Here is a 14,107-nt window from a genome sequence, read left to right on the forward strand (position 1 = left end):
ACAAGAGAAAGAGTGGGAAGAGCTTTATCCTGGGCAGATGGCACTTGAGGTCCTGGTGTAGCTCTTTTCACACAAGTGACATCATTTCTGTGGGTTCTGGTTTCCCATTGTTTAAGGATACCAACAAATGTCAATTACTGGCTTCTAATTTATTCCCTACTCTCTTAATATTTTAAAGGATTGAGGGGATTTATTCATGTTAACAAGGTATTTAGAACACCTTTTTATAATTAAACCTGGTGCCCAGTAGCCTCTTCGAGTACCTTGAGTGCTGTGAAGTTTTGTGGGGAAAGAAATGGTTTTTTAGTGGATGATCTGTAAAGATGGCATATGAAAGTTACACTCATTGACCCACCTGTGCTTATCCACGTGGTCCTAGTGGAAATATGTACTGTGTGTTTATGTGTTTATTGACATGCTCTTCTGAAAGGGTTGACCATTAGCATTTCATAAGGATTTAAAAACTGTGATACATGTGATTTCATGTTTGAGAGAAGTGATGAATTGACTGTGAGGACAAGTTTATAAAGATAAACTACATGGATCTTGTAAAAATATCAAAAACCAAAATTCCTCATGAATCTGTCAATCGTTTTTTATCATCAATTTGAGAAAGACTATGAAAAGGATCATTAGAGACATATAATGATGATAAGGTCGATCTGATTATACGAATATGAAAAAATGTGAGCAAAAAAGTAAGTGGAAAAAAAAGGATACCAATTATGATAGTATGTGCATAGTATTTCTTCAAAGATTCATGCAATTATTCTGAACACATTATTTTTATTATTTATTATTTGTTATCTTCTAGGATTTCCATTATGAACATTCATATGCATACATTCTTATACTTGTGTGAATATATATTTAGGGTAACTTTCAAGAAGTAGAACAGCAAAGTTTGGAAATATATGTATTTTTCATTTTGAGAAATAAACATTTTTTAAATAAAAAATCATAGCTAGTTCTATAATTTTGTATTGATGATACTAGTGAATTGAATTAAATTTATTTTTCCAGGTCCTCCGTCTATTCTTGGAACTACAACTTCAGTGGCAAATTATCCAGGTTCATACCTCTTTATGCTGTGTACATTGCTTAGAACTTAATAAGATGATGGATGAGAAATGATATCATATGCTATGCTATTTCACATTTCTTTAATTATCAATGAAGTGGAGATTTTTTTGGTCTACATCAATTATATTTACTTTTGTCCTTTGTTCATTTTTTCTGTGTGGTTTCAAAATATTTTCTTGTTGACTTTTCAAAATTTATTGTATATTAAAGCACTTTTAACATGAAGTGGAATTTCCCTCACCTTATTTTTACTAGTCAGTTTTCTTTTAAGTTATTATACTACTGGATATAGACTGCTTTTTATAACTTGTAATTATATAAGTGGTATACTTAGATAAATTTGTAAAATTTCAAACGTTACAAAAGCATACACCATAAAAGGTTGATTCTCCATCTCTTTCTCTGGTCTATTACTGAACTTAACCTTTTAATAGTTTAGAGTGTCTTTCTTTTTCTAAACATCAACATCCTTCCATGTGTAGGTATAGATATTTTGGCATTTTCTTTTTCTTTTTTTTTCTTAACCAAAAATAGCATCTTGCTGTTCATTTTTTTCTCAAGTTTGCATATTTCCACTGAATGTCTTGAATTGGAAGTGAGGTTAGATTTAGTCCCCCCCCCCTTTTTTTTGCGTTTTAGGGCTGCACTCTCGGTGTATGGAGAGTCCTAGGCTAGGGATTGAATCAGAGCTGTAGCTGCCGGCCTACGCCACAGCAACTCTGGATCCAAGCCGCCATCTGCGACCTACACCACAGCTCACGGCAACACTGGATCCTTAACCCACTGAGCAAGGCCAGGGATCAAACCCGCAACCTCATGGTTCCTAGTCTGATTCGTTTCCGCTGCGCCACAGCAGGAACTCCTAGTCCCATCTTTTTTTAATGATGACTTTAATATATACCATATTTCATTGAAATATTCTCCTATCATTGGTCACTTACATGAGCAGGAGGTTTACATTCATAGGTAGTTGGATGTGTTGATCTTTTCCCTAATAGCTGTTAGTGGTATCTTTCTTTTAAAAGTTTCAGGTTTTCCCTATGCTGAAGTTATATAAAATTTCAACCATGTGATTGCTTGGTTGCATTAAATCATGGATTCATCTCATATGTGGAATGAGATTGGGTCCCTCTCCATTCCACCTCCATTCTTTCCATGGCAAAGTAGCACCCTTTTTTGAATACGTTTTCTTCTCTCCAGCTGTTTTGAAGGTTCAATTTTTATTGCACATTAAATTCACAGGTGTTCTAGTCCTCTTTCTGTTCCCTTGACTACTGTCCATTCGTGTGCCAGTACAAATTTCATTTTTTACTGCAATACTATATATGTTTTACTATCTGGTAGAACACTTGCTTTTCATAAATCCTGGGACGAGGGGGTAGGATCAGATCATGGCACTAATAAACTAGAGGGAATATTCCAAAATTGCACTTGCCAGCACCAGAGTCCTGTGGTATGACTCCTAAAAAATGGCTACTGCCAGCATCTGTGTCCTCAGAATGAGTCCCACTTGTCTCTAGCCTCTCCAAGAGGCTCTCCAAGATCAGCAGGACGGTCTGACCCAGGTGCTTTTGAAATTACTGCTTCTGCCCTGCGTCTCAAGAGCATGTGGTCTTTTGTGTGTGCCCTTTAAGAGAGGAGGCTTTATTTCCTACAGCCCCCTGGATCTCCCCCAAATAAGCCCCACTAGCCTCAAAGCCAAAGTTCTGGGAGGACAAGTTTATAAAGATAAATTACAGGGACATTATACACATATCAAAAGTAAAAATTCCTAGGGAGTCTGTCAACCACTTTTTATCATCAGTTTGAGTAAGACTGTGCAGAGGATCATTAGTGACATATAATGGTGAGAAAGTAGATCTGATTATGTGAATATGAAAAACTGTGGGCAAAACAGCAAGTGGGAAAAAAGGATATTAATTATGTAATATGATACTATGTGGGTAGTATTTTTTTTTAAAGATTCATGTGTTTATTCCGAACACATGTTTTTATGAGTTATTATTTGCTAACTTCTGGGATTTCCATTATATAGTACAAAACTACTATGAACATTCTTATGTATACATTCTTATGCATTTGTGTAAATAAGTATTTAGATTAATTTTCTTTTTTCTTTTGCTTTTTAGGGCCACACCTACAGCATATGGAGGTTCCCAGGCTAGGGGTTGAATTGGAGCCACAGCCACTGGCCTATGCCACAGTCACAGCCATGCAGGATCCGAGCTGCCTCTGCAAACTATACCACAGCTCACGACAATGCCAGATCCTTAGTCCACTGAGTGAGGCCAGAGATCAAACCTTCAACCTTATGGTTACTAGTCGGATTCATTTCCACTGAGTCACAACAGGAACTCCAAAAGTAGAATAGCAAAGTTTGGAAAGCATGTGCATTTTCATTTTGAGAAATAAATCATTTTGTAAAAAAAACAAAAAAAAAAAAACAAAATTAATTCTATAATTTTGTATTGATGAGGCTAATGAATTGAATCAAATTTATTTTTCCAGGTTCTCACTCTACTCATCGAACTACAACCCCAATGCCAAATCATCCAGGTTCATTGCTTCTTTATCCTACTTAATTTTTTAGAACTTAATAAGATGATGGGTAAGAAATGATATAATGTACTAATTTGCACTTCTTTAATTATCAATGAAGCTGAATATTTTTGATCTACATTGATTATATTATTTTTGTCCTTTGTTCACTTTTCGATGAACAAATATTTTCTTGACGACTTATCAGAATTTATTGTCTTTAGCACTTCTAACACGAAGTAGAATTTTCTTCTGGGTTATAATTTGCCTTATTTTCCTAGTCAGTTTTCTTTTAAGATTATTATACTATTGGATATAGACTGCTTTTCATAACTTTTAACCACATAAGTGGTATACTAATATAAATTTGTAAAATTTTGAACATTACAAAAGCATACACAGTAAAAGTTGGCACTCCATTTCTTTCTTTGGTCTGTTACCAGAGTTAACCTTTTAATAGTTTAGAGTGTGTTTTTATCTTTTTCTAAACATCAGCATCCTTCTATGTGTAGATATACATGTTTTGTCATTTGCTTTTTTTTTTTCTTAACTGAAAATAGCATCTTGCTGTTCATATTTTTCTCAGACTTGCACTATTTTCCACTGAATGTTCTGAATTGGAACCAAGCTTAGATTTAATCCCTTCTTTTTTTAAATGATGACTTTAATACATACTGTATTTCATTGAACAATTATCCCAGCATTGGTCACTTATATGTGCAGAAGTTTTACATTCATAGGTAGTTGAATGTGTGATCTTTTCCCTAATGGCTATTAGTGTTGTCTTATAAAGTCTTCAGGTTTTCCCCATGTGGAAATTATACAAACATTTCAACCTTGTGATTGCATGGTTGCATTAAATCATGGATTCATCTCATATGGGGAATGAGATTGGGTCCCTCTCCATTCCACCTACCTTTGTTCTATGGCAAAGTAGCACCCTTTTTTGAATACGTTGTCTTCTCCCCAGCTGTTTTGAAGATCCAATTTTTGGTTTTTTGGGTTGTTTTGTTTTGATTTTTTTTTGATCTTTGTAGGGCCACACCTGCGGTATATGGAAGAAGCCGCAGCAAAGCAGGATCTGAGCCACATCTGCGACCTACACCACTGCTCATGGCAACGCTAGATCTTTAACCCACCGAGTGGGGCCAGTGACCGAACCCACGTCCTCAGGGATATGAGTCGTGTTTGTTAACCACTGAGCCACGAGGGGAACTCCCTGAAGGTCCAATTTTTATCACACATTAAAATCACAGGTGTTCTAGTCTTCTTTGTGTTGCCTTGGATACTGTCCATTCCTATGCCAGTACACAATCGATTTTTTTACTGCAATGCGATGTTATGTTTTCATGTCTGCCAGAACACTTCCTTTTCATAAATGCTCACATTACTCTCTATGTTAATTTATGTAGATCAACTTTTATTTTACTTTATTGATAATTTTAACTGACATTGGCTTTAATTACATTCCCATTTTTGTGCAAACATTGCTGCTATGTATCTACAAAATGTTTTCATCACCTCAAAATGAAACCTTTTACCTATTAAGCAGTAACCCTCCAGGCACCCTCCACCCAGCCCTATTGACCACTATCTATTTTTTTCTCTTTGAATTTGACCGTACTAGGTATCTCCTAGATTTGGAAATACTTCTGACTTATTTCCCATATCGTAATGTGTTCTGATTTATTTCATTTTTTCATCCAGTTTGTAGCATGCATTAGAGTTTTATTCCTTTTGATGGCTTGATAACATTTTGTTTTGTATACCACATTTTCCTTATAGATTTATTTGTCGATAGACTCTTGCTTTGTTTCCCCATCTTTGGCTACTCTGAATAATACTGCTCTGAACAACTGAATTCAAGTATCTGTGTCCTTATTTTTTAATTTGGGGGGTTATGTGCCTATGATCAGAATTGCTGAGTTATATAGTGGTTCTATTTTTTTTTTTTTTTTTGAAGAATAACCCTAGCGTATTCCACAGTGGCTCCACATTTTACATTCCCTCCAGCGATGCTCAAAAGTTCCAGTTCCTCCAACTTCTTGCCAACAGTTGTTGTTTTCTGTTTTTTAACAATAGCCATCCCAATGTATGTGAAGTAGTATTTTATTGTGTTTTGTTTGCATTTCTACAATTATTGGTGATTGATCTTTTCACGTGATTATTGATTTTTGTCTATCTTCTTTGGAGAAATATCTATTCAAGTCCTTTGCCCAACCTTTTTTGAATTAGGTTATTATTTTTCTTTTTTAATTTTTAGAAGTTCATAATATATTTTGGATATTAATCCCTTATCAGATATATAATTTGCATACGTTTCCTCCCATTCTGTGCATCGTCTTTTCATTCTTGATACTTTCCACTATTAAACAAAAGTTTTTAATATCGATGAAATCCAGTTTATCTCTTCTTTTGTTGCCTTGCTTTTGCGGTCACATTCAAGAAATCATTGCAGATCCAACATCATGAGGCTTGTCCTCCATGTTTCCTTCTAAGAGTTTTATAGATATAGCTCTTACATATATAATTCATTTTTTTCCTTTCCTCTTTGCTCTTCTCCCTTTTGATTTGATGACTATCTTTAGCGTTTGGATTCCTTTCTCTTTCTTGTGCATGTATCTATTGCAGAGTTTTGTTTTGTGCTTCTCATGCAGTTTATCATATGTAATATATCAAACCCATAGGGTTTTAGGGCTAGTCCTGGCCCACTGATGAGCAGAACCATGTGCTGGAGTCTCCCTGCAGTGTATGAATCCATGTCCTTGCTCCTCTGCTGGGCAGGGTTGGGTCCCAGAACAGCTGAGAGATCAGGTGTCTCAAGGAAGCCATCCTGCTTGTGTGATGCACAGTTTCTTGCTCCACTAACTGTTTGGCCTGGGGTGTCTCAGAACTGGTGCCCACTTACTGGGGTGTGGGGGTGGGGTCATATCATGGCAGTAACAAGCTAGAGGAAATATTCCAAAATTGCACTTGCCAAAATGAGTGGCCTTTTGGTATGAACTGCTAGCAATGGCTACTGTCATCTGTGTCCCCTGGGTGAGTCCAGTTGCCTCTAGCCTCTCCAGCAGGCTCTCCAAGATCAGCAGGTCAGTGTGACTCAGGTGCTTTTCAAATTACTGCTTCTGCCCTGTGTCTCAAGATCATGTGATATTTTGCGTGTTCCCTTTAAGAGAGGAGTCTGTATTTCCTACAGCCTCTTTGATCTATTCAAAGCCCTGCTAGCTTTCAATGCCACATGTTCTAGAAGCTCGACTGCCTGCTGCAGGACCCCTAGGCTGGGAATTCTTGATGTGAAAATATTGCCTTTTCCCCATTAAACGTTCTTGGTATTGTTTTGGACAATCATTTGACCATGTAAGTAAAAGTTTATTTCTGGGCTCTCCATTTTTTTTAATTAATTGAAGGACAGTTGATTTACAATATTTTATTAGTTTCAGAAGTAAAATATAGTGATTCAATATTTTAAAGATTATATTCCATTTAAAATTATTATAGAAGTTCTCCCAAGGCAAAGTGGGTTAAACATCCAGCATTTGCTTGGGTTACTTCTATGGCACAGGTTGGATCCCTGGCCTGTAAACTTCCAAATTCCATGTGCATGGCTGAAAAACAAACAAACACCCACAAAGACTTAATACAAAATAATATCTTGACTTCCCTGTGCTGTGCAATATAATTCTTATTGCTTCTAAGCTCTCTATTTTTTTTTATTAGCTTGTGTGTCCATTTCTATGTTAATATCACTGTGTTTTTTTAGTGAAGCTTTTTAGAAAATCTTAGAATTGGGAAATGTGAGTCCTCTCAACTTTGTATTATTTCTTTACCAAGATTTTCTTTTTTCTTTTTCATATTTTTAGGGCAGCACCCACGGCATATGGAGATTCCCAGGCTAGGGGTCAAATCAGAGCTGTACATGCTGGCCTACGTCACAGCCACAGCAATGCCAGTGAGCTGCATCTGAGACCTGCACCACAGCTCAAGGCAACACCAGATCCTTAACCCACTGAGCAAGGCCTGGGATCAAACCTGAAGATTTTTTTGTCTACTTCTATTCCCTTGAGATTCCACATGAATTGTAGTTTTAATTTGTCTACTTATAAAAATGCATTTTCAATACTGTCTTGGGGTTGCATTTAATCTGGATATTGCTTTAAGTGGTATTAACATCTTAACAATGGTAAGTTTTATAATCCATGAACATAAGATACGCTTTCATTTTTTAATTCCTTCAGTTTCTTTAAGAAGTGCTTTATAGTTTTTAATGTAGAAGGCTTCCACTTCCTTGGTTATGTTTATTCCTAAATAATTTTGTTTATGCTGCTGTAAAATGGAGTCTTTTTTCCTAATTTTCTTTTTAAATTGTTGATTGGTCATGTATAGAAATGCAACTGATTTTTGTTTATTGATTTTGTAGCCTCCAACTTTGTTAATTAATTAGTTTTAACAGGTGTGTGTGTGTGTGTGTGTGTGTGTGTGTGTGTATAATCATTAGAGTTTTCCACTTAAAAGATTATGTAATCTGGAATAGATTTTTTTTCTTCTTTTCTAATTTAGATGCTCTCAATTTCTTTTTCTTGCCTAATTGCTCTGATTAGGGAAGAAAAAGAAACAAAACTATCATTTTTTTTTATGTTGATAGAAGCAGTAAACATGGGCATCCTGAATTGTTCCTGACTTAAGGGAAAAAAATAAATCCAGTCTTTCAAAAATGAGTATGATATTAACTATGGGTTTTTCATAAAGGGCTTTTATTTTGTTGAATTTCATTTTATTACAGATCAACTATTAAATTCTTTTTAAGCCATCTTACATCTTTTAATTTTAATTAGAATCTTTTTGACTCCATCGGCTAATTTTGACAGTATACTAGTGATAAATTTGTTTGCTGTACCATAGAATGTTGTCCCAGGAAATGTTAATGGACAGGAAGAAGAATGCTTTGGCATCGATATAAATGTCTAATATTTTATATTACTTGTAAGAGAAGCATTAAAGTAATTCATGATGGGAAAATGAAATTATCAGGGGTTTTGTACAAAGGCAAAACAAATCTATAAATATATGGATCTTTAAGCTCTATTATTTCCTTCTGCTTTTTTTCCCCTTATTTCCATTTTTTTTCTTTTTTCAGACCATCCCAGTCCAGTTGATGAATTAGAACCTGAACATTTTGAGGCTATAGGTATTATTTTGGTTATAAATAACCCTGCATTATGAAACCCTAGAGTTTTACATGGAACTATTTCAATTATCTATGATTAGGGAAGAAATAACATGCCACAAATTGGTGATCCATTCGTAGGCTTTTTAATCATGCAGGTCCCATGACAAATGTTAGTGGTAGTATGTGTAGGTTGGTAGATAACACAGCTTTAAAGATATGCCCCAACTTAGTATTCCGAGCAGAGTGAGATAACTTTCTCAAATGCTATGGTCATATGTAGGTTAAAATATATGAAATATAACTTGCTACCCATATGACAAGTCTTGTTTTATGATGATAATGTGTAGCTAAATTTTTTTCTATTTTTTACCTTGTACACACAAGCTTTATTTTATTTATTTATTTTTTAAGACATTTTATTTTATTTATTTATTTGTTTATTTTTTTTCTTTTTGCCATTTCTTGGGCTGCTCCTGCGGCATATGGGAAGTTCCCAGGCTAGGGGTCTAATCGGAGCTGTAGCTGCCAGCCTAGGCCAGAGCCACAGCAACGCGGGATCCGAGCCACATCTGCCACCTACACCACAGCTCACGGCAACGCCGGATCCTTAACCCACTGAGCAAGGGCAGGGACCGAACCCGCAACCTCATGGTTCCTAGTCGGATTCCTTAACTACTGCACCATGACGGGAACTCCCACAAGCTTTAAAGTACTATTAATTGGGTTAGTTTTTTTCTGTAAAAGACTAGGGAGACTCCTGTAGTTCACACAATACGTGTTAAAGAACTTGATGAAGAGGGTTGTCACAATTACATGAAAGATAAAGCTTTCTTGATTGAAAAAATGAAGAAAATAGCTATTAATTTTCTTTACATTAGACTAGTTGAGTAAAGTTAATCTTTATATAAAATTCACTTTAGGCTATTTATGTTTTCCCTCTGCACACTGTGGTCAAACTGTGAATTGCCTAGAAAAGCCAATGCTATCTTAAAATGCTTATATTTCATAATATTTATGAAATAAAAAAGCAGAGCTAACCATAACGTTTTATACTCTGGAATATAGATAATAAAAATAATGGCAGTTTGGAAGCAGAGGTACTGCTGACAATCATGTCTAAGAATTAATATTTGGTAGTGTTATTGCTCTCTGGATAGTCAAAAATTCATGTTTACATTTGTGTGCATAATTTTTACCCTTGCTCTGGTGTTTTGCTTATATTGTTAGAGAGAATCTCCTTGTAATTAGGACTGTCTTAATTCAGGGGAAAGGGAAATAAAGAGGGGTGGTGATAAGATAAAGTGTTGTTTGAGAAGACAGCAAATAGCATTTGTGAGATAGATTAATAGAATTTTACTATGACTTATTCCACAGTCACAATCACACTTTAAGGGGAATGGCTAAGTTCAATTCCTAGTAAAATCATAAGAAATAGACTAACCACTGAACTAAACCAACTATATTGGGATAATATGTTGGTTTTGGGGTGTTTTTTTTCTGTTGTTGTTCTTTTTAGGGCCGCACCCGCGGCCTATGGAGATTCCCAGGCTAGGGGTCTAATCGAAGCTGTTGCTGCCAGCCTACACCACAGCCACAGCAATGTGGGATCCAAGCCACATCTGCGACCTACACCCCAGCTCACGGCAACACCAGATCCTTAACCCACTGAGCGAGGTCAGGGATTGAACCCACAACTTCATGGTTCCTAATCGGATTGTTTCCACCACGCTAGGATGGGAACTCCAAGATAATATGTTTTAAAACAATTTTCTTCTAATCTAGTAATTTTAATTGTCCTAGTAACCTTTACTAAATAACTTAATGTGGTAGCTTCAGTACACAATGATGAAAAGTAAGGTCCCTGTTAAGAATTTCACAAGGGGAATCCTAACCCTGAAATCTGTTTTGAAGGGTTTGTTGGTCAAAATGACCTGGATCTCCTAACAGTCCTGCTAAAACTAAGCTGAAATGTTTTTTCTTTGCTATAGTTATGGTTGATTTGATCAATTCAAAATGCAAAAGCTATTTGGAGACACCCATGTGCTTAATTATCTTCAAACTGTTTTCATTTTTTTCGCAGATGAAGAATTCATTGCTGTGATTGTTCTCACTGTACGTAAGTACCCAAACTTTGATACCATTTAAATCAAGATATTACTCTGAAGAAGTAAATTGATTTTTTAGTGGTGTTTTCATTTCTTTGGGGTTTATGGTGTGAAATGAATCTACCAGTTTAGGAAAACATGAGCTTTTATATAATATACTCCCTTGTTTGGTGATTGTATAATCTTTTATATTCTATATGTTCACTTACTAACAACCCTAAATAACACATGTTGTTGTAAGATGATTAGTCATTTGAGTTGCATCACAAATTTTCTATGTTACTCAAGAACTCTTCTCTGACTTACTATTTAATTGACTCCAGAGAATTGAATTTAGATAGTGAAGAGACCAGATGGAATCTAAATGTGTATGTAATAAAATAAAATAACACTTTCTGACCATGAAATCTAACCAACATTTATTTCTTCTGCTAGATTTTGAATCTTGGCAATGAGTTTTCACAGTTACATGTCATTTGTTTCCTGTTTGCTTGTAGTTGTTGCTGTTGCAGTAGTTGGTGCCTGCATATACAAATTTTCTTCACGGCGGGAGAGAGAGTAAATTAAAGCATGTTTCTTTAATTTGTTGGTCCTTCTCACTCTTAACATACTTCTGTGCAGTTTTATTTGTACTGCGCATTACACGGCTTATTGTTTAATGTACCTGCATGTATATGTCATTCACACTGCCTTCCTTTACGCAAAATATTTTCAGCTACCTTTCATATCAACTCAACAAGGGTAATCGGTGCAGGTCTCATCAGACTTTTTGACGTAAAAAATTTTTCTGAGTGCTACAGCAGCTCATGGACTGTTATGGGCCCTTCCCTACACTAAATGTAGCCTACCTCATAGATTGGACTAATGGCCAAGATTAAATTTAAAATGGTTTGCTGTGGAGACTTTGAGAGCTGAAATCACTGCAGTTTTCATGGTGAAAGTTTCATTTGTTTGTATAACTTGAATAGTTGTAAGAAGATGCATAGTTGTCTTTATTTATGTATTTACTTATTTATTTATTTTGCTTTTTAGGGCTGTACCTGTGGCATGTGGAAATTCCCAGGCTAGAGGTCAAATTCCGAGTTGCAGCTGTCAGCCTACACCACATCCACAGCAACACAGGATCTAAGCCAAGTCAGCAACCTACACCACAGCTCACAGTGACTCTGGATCCTTAACCCATTGAGCAAGGCCAGGGATCAAACCCACATCCTCATGGCTACTAGTCAAGTTCGTTGCCACTGAGCCACAGTGGGAACTCCTGAGTTGTTATTTATACAAGTTAAAGTGGAGAATTAAAAGCAACACTGTTTGATTTTCTTGTGTTCTCTTAATTTACTAAATGGCAGTAAAACTGATGGGGTTAAACTTAAAAATTGCTGAGGCTGAGCATGGAAAGATTTACAAGGCACCTAATTAATTTTGTCTGTCTTTTTATCTATATAAATGAAAAAGGAAGGAGGCTTAGTTTTTTGTTTTTTTTTTTTAAAGCACAAACACATTTTCTAAAGAGAATAGGGGTTTTTTAATCAAACTTAAATTTTAATGGAATCATTTACAACTTAATGAAAACTTAGAATAAATCATGGAACAAAGATTAATATTAGGTGCTTTGAAATTTATGATGTTTAGTGATTTTTCCCCAGGAAGGCTTTAAAAATTGCATTGAAATTAATTATTTTAAGACTTTAGGAATTCATATTTTATTTGTGGTTTTAATATTTTATTAATGATTGGGCTTGGACTGTAATAAAAATACTTTCTTCACTCAAATGTTGTTAATGTTACTTGGTGATCTTTCTAAAATACTCACAGTGCCTTCCTTTGAACCTTAAATCTTTTACCCATAGAACACATATTATGCATATGTAATTTCTCTATCAGTGGTATACTTCTAAAAATTACATATGCACAGAAGTCTGAATAAAAAATACTATCAGTGAAATATTTTTAAAGGTCTAAAAGGCTTGTGTAGAAATAACATCCGAAGAATAAATATATAATATCTTTCTGATCCTCACTCATTTTTCTTTGTTTAAAACATAACAATGCCAAAATATTTGTAAAGGTTCCCTAACAGGTATTAACCCAACTCTTCTAGCTCCCAGTTAATGAGTCTTTTAATGCCAAACAATTATCTGAGCATTGTACCTCCAGATTAAAATTTCAGGGGTATTAGAGATCTGAGATCCCATTTCTAGCGAGGTCGCAGGAAATGATGCTGCTGGGCCCAGACTACACTTTGAGAAATGAGGGTGTAGATGACTATATGCTCTTTAAACTTGAAGACACACCTTCAAGCTTATTGGGAAATGTTTCACCTGCTTATGATATTTTGATTTTTTTTTAAAAGACTCATCTATGTATGCTTTTATAAGAATATAGGGTAATACTTACCTTTAATTTGCTTTTCTTTTAAAAGATAATTATTTTGTTATATTCTTTGCAGTGTTTAATGTCTGTATTTTGTCCCCCAATTTGCTTTTGTTGTTCACTTAAATGATGATGAAAAATGGACACAAGATTAAAGTCTTCGGCTGCAGTTTCATGTTTCAACTAAGAATAAAAGAGGATCCTAGTTGGTCTAATAGGCTACATCTCCACCTTCCTTTATTTTCCTTTCCAGTCTCTCTCTCTCTCTCTCTTTTTTTTTTTTCTTTCTTTTTTGGCTTTTTAGGGCCACACCCTGGGCATATGGAGGTTCCCAGGCTAGGGGTCAAATTGGAGCTACAGCTGTGGGCCTACACCACAGCCACAGCAACGCAGGATCCTAGCTGCATCTGTGACCTACACCACAGCTCATAGCAATGCTGGGCATGGATTGAACTGAGTGAGGCCAGGGATCAAACCTGCATCGTCATGGATACTAGTCATGTTTGTTAACCACTGAGCCACGATGGGAACTCCCAGTATCTTTTCTTAACTAACTCTTCTGCCATACTTTCCAGGCTTGGAATCCACAGCTCTTGCCCGCTCTTTTGCTACTGCTTCAGTCTGTTTTTCATGTCCTGACTGTGTAGTTCCAAAAACCAGAAGCTCTTTGTTTACATTAATGACTTTTTCTATTGTTTTTTAATCTCAATTTATGTGCTCTCTGATATTATTATTTTCTTCCTTCTTCCTTCTGCTGACTTTAGGTTTTGTTCTTTTTTTTTTTTTTCTAATTCTTGTAAGTGGTAACATATTGTTTGAGATTTTTTTTTTTTTCTTTTGA

At 35.5% G+C, this 14,107-nt stretch overlaps 1 protein-coding gene across 1 annotated transcript in view; it reads left to right on the forward strand.

The window, feature by feature from the left end:
* Positions 1 to 11,936, forward strand: part of LOC100515090 (membrane cofactor protein-like) — a 40,985-nt gene extending 29,049 nt beyond the window's left edge. Inside the window, exons 8-12 of the mRNA XM_021063336.1 lie at positions 1,024 to 1,071; positions 3,592 to 3,639; positions 8,756 to 8,806; positions 10,869 to 10,904; positions 11,391 to 11,936. Coding sequence (XP_020918995.1) covers positions 1,024 to 1,071; positions 3,592 to 3,639; positions 8,756 to 8,806; positions 10,869 to 10,904; positions 11,391 to 11,455 — 248 coding nt within the window. The 3' untranslated portion in view covers positions 11,456 to 11,936. The remainder of the gene's footprint in view (positions 1 to 1,023; positions 1,072 to 3,591; positions 3,640 to 8,755; positions 8,807 to 10,868; positions 10,905 to 11,390) is intronic.

This window comes from Sus scrofa, chromosome 9 (genome assembly GCF_000003025.6).
Source record: "Sus scrofa isolate TJ Tabasco breed Duroc chromosome 9, Sscrofa11.1, whole genome shotgun sequence".
Lineage (NCBI taxonomy): Eukaryota > Metazoa > Chordata > Mammalia > Artiodactyla > Suidae > Sus > Sus scrofa.